The following is an 11,825-nucleotide window of genomic DNA, read 5'->3' on the forward strand; positions in this document are numbered from 1 at the left end:
GCAAAGAAATTTTTTCTAATATCTAGTCTGAACCTCCCCTGCTGAAGCTTTGAGCCATTCCCAAGAATCCCATCATCAGCTTCCAGGGAGAAGAGGCTGACACCTCACTCTGTGCTTCCCTTCCTCAGGAAGTTGCAGAGAGCAATGAGGTTGTCTCTTGGCCTTCTTGTCTCCAAACTAGACAACCCAAGTGTCCACAGTCTCTCCTGTGGGAGAATCACCTCCTTTTACCAGCTGGCTATGCTGCGTTTAATGCATCTCAAAATGTTTTGTTTTGTTTTGTTTTGTTTTTTGACAAGTGGGTGGCCTTGTCATAGAAGGAGATCAATTTACTAAAGCAGGACTTTCCCTTGATGACTCGTGTTGACTGTGCCTGATAATAGCTTTGTTCCTTAATGTCATTCAGTATCCCCCAGGACAATCTTCTGCATAACTTTTCCAGGACTGAGGTCAAACTAACAGGTCTGTAGTTTCCTGGGTCTTCTCTCATGCTCTTTTTATGGTTGGGTGTAACATTGCCTAGCTTCCAGTCAGCAGGGACCGCTCCACAATCCCAAGATTTTTGGTAAGTTGTAGAGAGGGGTCCAGCTACATCTTTCACCTGAAGAGCAGCACAGAGGAATTCCAGCCTCTCCAACCAGTAAGCCAGCTTCATCAGGGGTCTAACTCAAATGTCTCTATGCTAACTAAACTAGCATGGGGAATAAACAAGAGGAGTTAGAGATGTAGGGCTAGGCTGGGGGTGCAGCAGGAGCTGGGAGGGGACAGACCCAGGACAGCTGACCCGAACTGGCCAAGGGTGTATTCCATACCATATGGCGTCATGCTGAACAATTAATATGGGGGGCTGGCCAGGGTGGTGGGGGGCTGCTGCTCGGTGATAGGCTGATAGGAGTGATAGTGATGTAATGTTCGGTGAAAAATCATCCAGGAGGACAAAATCATACCAAATTACTAAGGAGAGAATATGACAGAATGGCTTATTGGGTCATAATTATAAAGTCAACGGTGCAAAATGAAATAAATAAATCAAAGGTTATAGCAGGTAACAAGAATCCATTGCGTAACCACATTTGCAGCAAGGGAAAGAGTAGGGAAAGAGTTTATCAGCAATGCAGAGGGGAAGACAAGCTAGTGAAAGTGTATGCAAACCATGCTGAAATGTTTATTTTTTTCCACTTTCTTCCATTCTTACTAAAATGTTTATTATTTTGACAGGGCTAAAGTAATTACCAGTAACAATAAAGATGGAAGTCAGGTTGAAATACTGAGTGTACACCTAGGAAAGTCAGATATTTTAATCTTAATTTGAAATCCCAATCCTTTCAAAAATCACCCTTTAATATTTTTGTGAAATGGCAATGATCATCGTCAACAATGCTTGTAAGATGGGGGAGATTCCAGGTAACTGGCTGGTTTGACCTGGTGTGTATGTTTAGGAAAGAATGAACGAATAAATGGATGAATGAGAGAAAAAGTATGATCATGATGGGAAAGAAGAAAGGGTGGAAGTAAGGGAGGGAGGGAAGAAAGGAAGGAAGCAACCCCAGTATATTTTAGAAGATTCAGTCTAAGTTCAGTTCCTGGAAAAGTATGGAGCAGAAAGACAATACTTCTGTTTGTAGTCACCTAGTAGATAACATGCTAAGAGTTATCAGTGAACACAGGTTTGTTGAGTTTAGCTATCAAGTGAGCAATCAACTGTACAAATACAAATCGGGAATTACTGGCCAACACAGACAGACAGAACCTAAGGATCAGTATCAAAGCACAACAGGCTGCAGATCAATAACATATGGGTGTTGCAAAAAAAAAGCAAACCTCATCTGAGACATCTATAACGGGGGTTCTCATTTATGAGTAATGTGTGTGACACTCTTATCTTCCCATAGGCTCTGGGGTCCCTGCCACACATCAGCGTCTGGGTGTGGGCATCAGCCTTTGATAAACGTGTTGGCCAGATGCTGGCCTGTTTGAGATAGACCACGAGTGAGGCAGCAACAGCTATCAGAACACAGAAAACAGGGCAAAGATGGAGAGGGTAAAAAGTCTGCTTGATGGACAAACCCTGAAAATAAGCAGATGGATGTGAACAGTCTTCAAACACTAGGACACGAAGCTCAACTGCTCTGAATTGGATGCAATGCTCTCCTTCACCACACACAGCTTTGATATTAAATTTAATAATAAAATCTGAATAAAATTTGTACTGATGCATGTCTGCAACTGAGAGAGCCATGACCTAGGTAGCTTGATATTTATACTAATTCAGGCCTGCTTGTCTGGCCTATTACCTTCACCTTTCATCCTCTGGACATGCTGTTGCAATGAAAGGATTTGCTAGCTCTACATTCATTTGCATTCCCTGTGAGTTGTCACCCATTCCTACACTCCGTCTCTGCCAGAGGTTTTCTCTCCTTGTCTGTCATCTCCAGAGACTATCTCAGCTTCACTCTCTTCCTTGGCTTGGGGAAGACAGAGGGGTGTTGCAAATAGTCCCTGGGTTGCACAGTCTAAGCAGAGGAATACATCAAAGATGCACAAAATCTGCATCTTTTTCACCAAGCTTTTTCACTGAGGTGAAAGACATCCCAATGTGTTTTCAGCAGTAATATTTTCTATGTGTTCAGCTGAGCTATTCTGTACCCACCTCTGGGCTTCCTAGGGATGATGCTGAGCAATGGTCATACTGGTCAACCACACACATGTTGCTAGTCTAAATGCAAGGAGTATTTTCTGAGCCCCTCTTGTACAGCAGTGGAGGGTGCAGTGTGATTCTCCTAGCATTATATCACTCTCCTTTTGGGATATCCACCTCCTCAGCCAGCCTGGTGGCATTTCCCTGCTTAGACATCTCCAGTACTGGTGTCTGAGTCCAAAAAATGAATGCAATCACCTCCTAGGAGTGCTTGATGAGCTCTGCTGAGCATGCAAGATATCTGAGTGCAAGAAGTTGGCATGAGGTAGATCCCACCCATGATAGCAGCACCATCATATCCCTGCAGCATCATTTCTGTGCTTGGGCATGTGACTATCTGGGTGATCCAGCCTCACAGGGGACCTGGGAGCTTGGCTTTCATTGCCAGCAACAGAGCATCCTGCTGCTTCTGTATCTGGCATTGTCAAGACTAGGAGAAGTAATCACACTGACAGAAAAATTAACTAAACTGTGAACACAGACAAATATCAAAACAATATTTCACAAAATTTTCCTTCCTCTTGGAACAAACATAGGAGAAAAAGGGAAAAAAAAAATCTCTTCTTAGGATAAAGCCACTGTTTTCAGCACTGGGAAATGGTTTTTTTTTGTTTGTTTGTTTGTTTGTTTGTTTTTTTCAGACTCCCTTGCTGAATTAGTGCCAAGGGATCAAATTAGTTTTCCCATATATTTCCCTATATATTTTCCCATATATATTCCCTATATTTCCATTAGTACCCTATTCCTGCCTGAAGCCAGTCCTGGAAGGTGATGAGTTGCAAAACACCAGGTGCCCACATCATTTCAAAAAATGGTCCAGAAAGATCTGAACTGAGAGGACTTTTTTTGCTCTGCAAATTCCTGAAACAGCCCAGTTTCACAATCCTATGGCTTACAGCTTACGTGACACTTATGGCACAAGGGTCACTTCCCAGCAGAGCCCCTTGGCTTCTCGCACTTTGCTGAACACCTGCCATGGGGCACAGACGGAGGTTTTGGGATGGAGGGGAGGAGCCAGGGCCATGGGGACTTCTCAAATACCCTGTCCCTTGGGTGCATGTCCTGCCTTTTCCCTGCCCTCCTCTCCCGTGGAGACAGAGCACACGTTGCTCCCTGCTACCAACATGAGGTTTGTCCTCCTGGCATGCCTCTGGGGTAAGTGAGGTGGGATTCTTTTCTCTTCGTTTTTGGCTTGGCATAACTTTACCAACAGTCCTTCCCTTACATCATTGCTTCTTCCATAGTCCATAGCACAAAACAGATGTGACATTGCAGGGAAGTGAAATGCAATTGGTGGTGTCTACTTTGCAGTGAGCTGAATCCCTCTCTAGACTACCAGGGCTGCAATTGGTGACTTGGATCCCCTCTGGCATCTCAGACAGCCACAGGTGGATGATACCCCACCTAACACCAATACCTAGACACCTTAAGAAGTGTCTCGTTCAGGAACCGAATCCCAAACCTTATAAGACAGCACTGCACAAAGTGGGTGCCCTTGTTTCTCCCCTGTGGGTCCCCAGGCTTTGTGGGTTTCCATGTGTCAGGGACGGGACCAGACCTGGTGGCAGTGGGCAGCGGATGCACTGTGGTTGCAGTACGTGGATAGGCACTGCAGATGATAAGCTATCTGAACATAACTGGAATTTACAGAGAGAAGGAGGTAATTATGAATTTTAAAAGTAGCTAAAAAGAAAGTGAGTGGTAAAAACACCTACGTGGGCAATAGTTCTAATGCCGCTTCTGGTGTCAGCAAGTCTGCCCTTGCCTGAAGTTGTTGGTCAGTGCTTGGGACCTTGCCAGACTGTTACATGTAGGAGCATAAACTGTTGTTTGTGTTGAGATCTTGTTTGCTTCTGACCTTCTACAGTGAGTACAAAGTCTTCTCCTGAGTTTCCAGGACAAACAGATCCTGGCAAGCTTTCCCTTCCCAGCTTTGCCTCAGCCTCTAATTAATCCCCAGAGGAAGCCTCTGGGCAGCAATACCACTCTTCACAGATTTCCACCTTGAAGACGCTTTTTTGCACAGCCCTATTATTTGGCCCATAACTGTCCCCATTGCATTTCATTCCTACCATTAATGTCTACAGGTCTGGCAGTAGCCCTGGAGTTAGTTTCATCCAGTGTCTACCTGAAGTTCAGAAGCAGCAATGCCTCTTCATTGGGTCTGGTCCTGACAAAAAAAGGAAACAATGCTGTGGCACTTGCAGCTTATCAGATTTTCAGCAGTTTCATCCAGATGTGCACCTCTTGCCCAGCTGTTGCTAAGATCTGCATGTCACATCCAGAGCCTCTAGGGAGAGACAAACAGATCCAGATGCAGTTCGACCCACTGCTCTGGACACCAGTCTTAGGATGGGCTGTCTGTGCTTCAGCCACAACTCAGATCTTTCTGCTGACTATTACAGGAGCCTAGGTAATTTAATCAGTCTGCACAAAGAATTTCAGATCACTGAGTATGGACAAGATGAGTCTCAACTGATCTCTTATGATATTTTCACATTATCTGCCCAAATAATTTTTTCCCAGTACACACACACACACATATATATATATATTTTTTTTTTCTCTCCACATTTTCTCTCCTTATCTGAACTCTATCACAAATGTCACATGCACTAAGATGGGAAAAACCCATTGACAGCAGGATTTGGGAAGCTGAGAACAATGATGGGCTTTAGCAGAGCTCACAGGGTCTTGCCTCCTGCCTGGTGTTTTGCTGTCCTGAATCTCTGCACTTTGCAGAGCTGATTCAGACTAACATCCCATATTTCTTCTATTTCAGCTTCCCTCACAGGAGTCCTGCTGGCAGGTCAGTATTTGTAGTAGAGTGGATCATGGGTCATAAATACCAGAGTCTGATCTCAATCACATGAATGCCTGGTGTCCCCTTGACCTATATGAGCCAATATGAAGGTGTTTCAGATTTTAGACCGTGGTACTTTCCAGTCACTGAATTATTCCCACTGGAGTTCCCCAGATCCATGCAAAGGGGTGATGGTGTCTAGAGATATTCAGTTCTTGATATAGGGGTGGCAGGTATTGTGATTAGAGGACTGGTAACTGGGGATGGGTTTTGAGACAGATTTTGTGGCCTTGTGAGTTTAATAACTGGACCAGGACTGAGTCACTGAGACAATCCTTTCCGGTCCTGAGAGCTTCCCTGGGGAAAGGGTGAAAACTTCTCAATTCTCTCTTCCCTTCTACTATCCCAGTGCCTTGTAGCAGTGTTTGTTGGGAGACATTGGCCTTAACCATGGGCAAACTCAGACAGAAAAAGAATGCTGGGGTAGTTTTGGGGTGGCTACACTTCTCCCATTATGGTTGAAAAATGAACCCTGCAATTTGTTTCTCAAAATGGACTTTTGGTCGCAAAGGCACCTGCAGCATTTGGCCATTCCCAACTGAAAACCAGGTTCCCAGACCACCAAAGATCTCGGATGCTAGGATACACCAGGCTTTTGTTCCTCCTGGTCTGGCAATAAGGACAGCCTCCTGGGGAGGAACAGCCCTCTTTCTCATTCCCTATCTTCACCCTGGGGTGTTTGTTCTTCCCTGAAGATGTAGACACAACCAAACTCGAGATCCGTCTGGTGGATGGCCCAAACCGCTGCACTGGGAGAGTCGAGGTGCTTCACAAGGATACCTGGGGGACTGTGTGTGATGATGGCTGGGATTTACGAGAGGCCAGGGTGGTGTGCAGGCATCTGGGCTGCGGAACAGCACTGTCAGCCCCCCACGAGTCAAAATATGGAGAAGGGAAGGGCCAGATCTGGCTGAGTGACATGAACTGCAAAGGGACAGAAGGGTCCCTTACTGAATGCAAGGCAAAACCATGGGGGGAGAACACCTGCAACCATGTGGAAGATGCCAGCGTGGAGTGCTCAGGTAAATTCCAGAAGTCTTCTACTTTGTGCCACGTTGTCCCTTCTGCCTCTTTTAAGCTATGGTGCAATTTCTGACTCGTCCAACCAGGAGGTTAGGGATGCAGAGTGACTTTGTTGAGCTCCATCTTCCTATCCACTTTGACCCAGAGAAGCTGCATCACAAGTCCAACAGAGCTGGGATTAAACACAGACAGTCTGCTTCCTCTCCTAACACCTTCCATGCTGTCTTTCCTTTCCTTTCCTTTCCTTTCCTTTCCTTTCCTTTCCTTTCCTTTCCTTCTTCCTTTCCTTTCCTTTCCTTTCCTTTCCTTTCCTTTCCTTTCCTTTCCTTTTCCTTTCCTTTCCTTCCTTCCTTTCCTTTCCTTCTTCCTTTCCTTTTCCTTTCCTTTCCTTTCCTTTCCTTTCCTTTCCTTTCCTTTCCTTTCCTTTCCTTTCCTTTCCTTTCCTCCTTTCCTTTTTTTTTTTTTTTTTCCTTCCATCAACCTCTCTTCCTAAGCCAGAAGGTAGGAAGGGAGCTGTTGATAGGTGTTAGGGATGAGTAGAGAATTTTGGTGTATCGTGGGAGATTCTGCTTTCTCCGGGTGATCAAGGACACAGACACTTCTCTAAAACTTCTCCCTGTTTTTTTTTTTTTTCTTTCTTTCTTTGTTGATTTTTAGGAACTGACATACCTGAGCCAGGGCCTGTTCGTCTGGTGGGAGGCCCAGACCGATGTGCTGGGAGAGTTGAGGTGCTTCATGAAGAGCAGTGGGGCAGCGTGTGCCATGATGACTGGGACATAAAAGATGCCCAAGTTGTGTGCAAACAGCTGGGTTGTGGGGATGCAGTGCTGGCCCCCATTGGAGCCAAATTTGGACGAGGCTTTGACACCATCTGGCTGGATGATGTGAACTGCACGGGGGTAGAAGCTGATCTCTCTGAATGTCAGGCGAGGCCATGGGGGGATCACAACTGTTACCACGGGGAAGATGCCAGTGCAATCTGTTCAGGTAATCCTTGTATCCTCCCCCTTTTGTCAGCTATGTGTTGGAGTGCACTCACAATAACTGTGGATACAATCATGGACAGGAACTAGGACTTAACAGAAAGCACTCACCTACTGTGTTGGTGTTGCTAGTGGCTTGGGGTCTTTACACCATAGAAGAGGGCTTCAGTCTGCAAGGTTTTGTCCTGTCTGCTCACTGGGGTGTCCTGTGGTCATTTTTCTCCAGTTCAGGCTTGAGGTTAAGACCATGAACAAGACCACGGACCATGTCCATGAGCATGGGAGGGAGAGGTTATGCGGGGGGGGCTACCAAGGTAAAAGTGCACAGCCTTCTGCCTTCCTGAGCATGCTCTCTCTGGATGTCTCTGCAGAATCAGGGATTACTATCTCCACCTCAGTCCGCCTGGTGGATGGCCCAAACCGCTGCACTGGGAGAGTCGAGGTTCTTCACAATGATGTCTGGGGGACTGTGTGTGACGACGGCTGGGATTTAAGGGAAGCAAAGGTTGTGTGCAAGCAGCTGGGCTGTGGGACAGCACTATCAGCCCTCCCAGAGTCAAAATATGGAGAAGGGAAGGGCCAAATATGGCTGAGTGATGTGAACTGCACAGGAACAGAAGGGTCTCTCACTGAATGTGAATCCAAACCATGGGGAGAGAACATCTGCAACCACGTGGAAGATGCCAGCGTGGTGTGCTCAGGTAACCACCTCTGAGCCCACCCCTGCATGTGCTGGGCAGTAGGATGAGCAGATCCCACCATACATAAACCTGAATCAGGTATCATCCCAAGCCCCTGTGAAAGGGGCAGTGCAGCTCTGTGTATGTTTTCTAGTGGAAACAGAGGGACACAGGTGAGGAACTCATCCTATCACTGGGTGCCAGCCCTGTGATGCAGAGCAGGGTTGACCCAGTGGTGACACATGGATGTAGCTGTGCCAGGGTAGCATTAAATTCTCTCCTACACTGTGGTCCCTTGTCCCACCTCTGTCCTGCAGGGTGGTTATGATCAACAGACTCCTTGAACCAGATACCCAGTAGAGCCTGAAGCTGTCCATAAAGACCAGGAAAACTTCCTCTTGCCCTTTTCCTACAGCCTCTTTTCTCTTTTTGTTGGTTGCCTTTTTTTTTCTTCTTTTTTCTTCTTTTTTTTTTTTTTTTTTTCTTTCCTTCCTTCCCACCCCAGAAAAGCCCAGGTGTCATTAGGAGGAAGCTGATGGCATATCTTCATTGTGCTCAGGGGCACCTGAGCCCCTGTTGAGCAGGCATGCTTTCCCCAGGTGATGGGGCACATAGGATGCTCCCTTAACATTTTTTTTTTTTTTTTGGCATTTGTGCAGAGGTAGATGTTCCTGAGACAGGGCCAATCCGGCTTGTGGATGGCCCAAACAAGTGTGCTGGAAGAGTTGAGGTACTCCATGAGAATCGGTGGGGCAGCGTGTGCGATGACTACTGGGACATGGAGGATGCCAAGGTGGTGTGCAAGCAGGTGGGCTGCGGGTCACCACTGTCAGCCCTGGGAGGTGCCCGCTACGGCCGAGGGCCGGATGTCATCTGGCTGGACGATGTGAACTGCACGGGGACAGAAGAAAGCATCTTTGACTGTCAGGCCAGGCCATGGGGTGAACATGACTGCTATCATGGAGAGGATGCTGATGTTGTCTGTGCAGGTAAGCCACCCACTGCTGTGACACCTGAACTGATGTGGGGACAGGGTCAAGCAGTTGTGGCAAAGCCAGCAGGCTGGACTGGATGGGACAAAAGGGAAATCACAAGGCAGGAAGGCTCTTGCTCTCAGGAAGATGCTGTTGGAGGCAGGGAAATGAGTGAAGCAGGGAGCCCTAAGGAATATGGAACATCTGATTAGGGTGGATGTGGTGGGTTAGATGTCATCAGCAGGGCACAGACAAACACACCAGTGACAGTCTGACTATGGGATGGGTTCTGATGGAGAGATGCTTACAAGGGAGTTTTCTATAGGGCAAGGTTCCTAATGGGCAGCAAAAGGGTAGGTAGAACAGTTTTTGGAATAGGAAGCAATGACAAACATCTGTGGAAGGCAGGAGGAGGACAGCTGGAACCATGTCTAGGGAGAGACACCTCTCTATCATCTGTACTCTAGAAATATCTAAGTTTAACTCTCTGAAACCTCTGTGAGCTTAACTCCTTACTTCTCATGCTCTGTTTCCTGGGAGAGAAGCTTGGACAGGCCCTGCATAAGTGAAGGAAGGAATCCTTGAGTGTCTTTGGTTGGTTTTGTTATGGAGGAAAAGGGCTGTAGGGTCTTGGCAGACCTGCAGGCTTTCACCTGGGGGCTGCACAAAGTTGTTCTATCAGGACTACATGCTGCAGTCCTCTGGATCAAGCAGTGCATTTTGCATCAGGGTGAGAGTCTGGTCTTCATGCAGCCATATCCTGGCTTCCAGAGGGACCTGTCCAATTCTCTGGTGTCCACAGTATTCTTCACCAATAGACCCAAATATATCAGTATAACCTAACATGCAGACCTTCTTCTAGAGCAGAATCCATGTCACTTCTGGGTGTAAATTCTGGTGCAGAAGAATTCCTGAGAGCAGATTTCATTTTACCTGTTCCCTTTCTTTGCAGTTAACAAGAATCTGGAGGAGCTGGAAACATCGTGAGTGCCGTGCTGGCCCCACCAGACCGTGCTCACCTTGCCACAGGAGAAGGGCCAGTAAGATTCAGCTGAGAAGGAGAATGGTAGGGATGCTAAAGAACCATCAGCGTGCCTTAACAGAATTCAGGGTTTGGCAAAACCGTTATCTCATCCGTTGAATGATTTACAAGTTTGTTTATAACTACATTGATAGAAAACACATCTCAACACATTTTCCCACTGAAAAGCAAACATCAAAAAGTATCAATAAATTTCCCCTAAAACTGATATTCTGTCTGTCTCATAAATTGCTTATGGACCTCTGCTGCCTGAGCATATATCTGTCAAGAAGCTGTTTGTCCTACATGATGAATATTTATTTTCCAAGTTTATGAAAGTATCTGTAATATTTCTGCTGACAAGCATTTGTTTTCACTGGAGTTCAGACTGGTAAGAAGACAACTATAAAAGCCTTGGAAAGGGTATTGGACATTGAACAGCACAAGTTTAGTTTTGTAGGTTTGTCTGCCCCTCCCTAGAGGGGACCAAGGGAACTGACCCCATAGAGGAGGACTCACCATTTTTCCTCTCTCGCTCTTCCTAAAGGCCAAAGCTAGCACATTCTGGGGATGTCCAATCAAGACTTAGGCTCTAACATATTACTGTGTGTGTGTCTGATTTGTCGCTTTCCAAAAAGCAATATGCTTTGTGCCCATCAGTACAACGTGAATGCTTTGTCCCAGCAAAGCAAAGCACTAAGGTCTTCATCTCAGTATTGACATTGGGTGTCTCCAAGTTGGTCAGCCAACTCAAGCTGTTTGTATGAGTGGGAGAGATGACTGTATATCCCAGTTTTGTTTGGGATAGTGTTAATTTCCTTCATAGTGGCTGGTATGGTGTTGTGTTTTGGATTTAAGATGAAAATAATGTTGATAACACACCAATGTTTTAGCTGGTGCTGAGCAGTGGTTGCACAGTCAAGGACTTTTCAGCTTCTCGTGGTGCCCTGCTGGTGAGGAGGCTGGGGGTGCACAAAGAGCTGTGAGGGAACAGAACCCCACCTGGCCAGAGGGATATTCTGTACGATATGACATCACGTTCAGCAATAAAACTGGGAAAAGTTGGCTGGAAAAGAAAAGAAAGCTCCTTTTTATTAAACTATACTTATCTCAACCCATGAGTTCTTGTACTTTTACCTTTTTCAATTCTCTCCCTCATCCCACTGTGGGGGAGTGAGTGAACGATTGCGTGATGCTGAGCCAGGTTACAACACAACACCGTCTCCATTCCCCCCTCCTCCTCATGGAACAGTTCATCTCCTCCCCAAGCAAGTCTAAAGGAGCTTGGATCATCTGCTTTTTGGGAAGTGCCTGGTTCAGTGTGGCTCCAAGGAGAGCAGAAATGAGGTGAAGCTGGTGGCGATCTCACTGTGACACAGAGCATCAGACAGACTCACAGAAACATGAAGTTCTCACATGCCTACATATACATATATTTTTTTTTAGATGAAAAGTGAGAAGCAGCACAGAAGTGGTTCAAGGCTTGGTGGAAATGTCGCAGAGACGGGCCACAAGGTACAATCTGTTTTACTTATCAGAGGGAATAGTGAATCAGAGGGAATAGCTCTGGTGAGGCCGCACCT

The 11,825-nt window shown here is 46.3% G+C and overlaps 1 protein-coding gene across 1 annotated transcript; it reads left to right on the forward strand.

Moving 5' to 3' along the window:
* Positions 1-3,658: 3,658 nt before the first annotated feature.
* On the forward strand, positions 3,659-10,506 carry LOC121062581 (soluble scavenger receptor cysteine-rich domain-containing protein SSC5D-like). The gene is made up of 7 exons (XM_040542626.1): positions 3,659-3,853; positions 5,481-5,507; positions 6,257-6,583; positions 7,242-7,571; positions 7,939-8,268; positions 8,907-9,236; positions 10,174-10,506. Exons 1-7 carry the CDS (start codon positions 3,721-3,723, stop codon positions 10,206-10,208), a joined length of 1,512 nt encoding a protein of 503 aa, XP_040398560.1. The 5' UTR covers positions 3,659-3,720; the 3' UTR covers positions 10,209-10,506.
* Positions 10,507-11,825: the final 1,319 nt, after the last annotated feature.

The sequence above is a fragment of the Cygnus olor genome, chromosome 32 (genome assembly GCF_009769625.2).
Source record: "Cygnus olor isolate bCygOlo1 chromosome 32, bCygOlo1.pri.v2, whole genome shotgun sequence".
NCBI lineage: Eukaryota > Metazoa > Chordata > Aves > Anseriformes > Anatidae > Cygnus > Cygnus olor.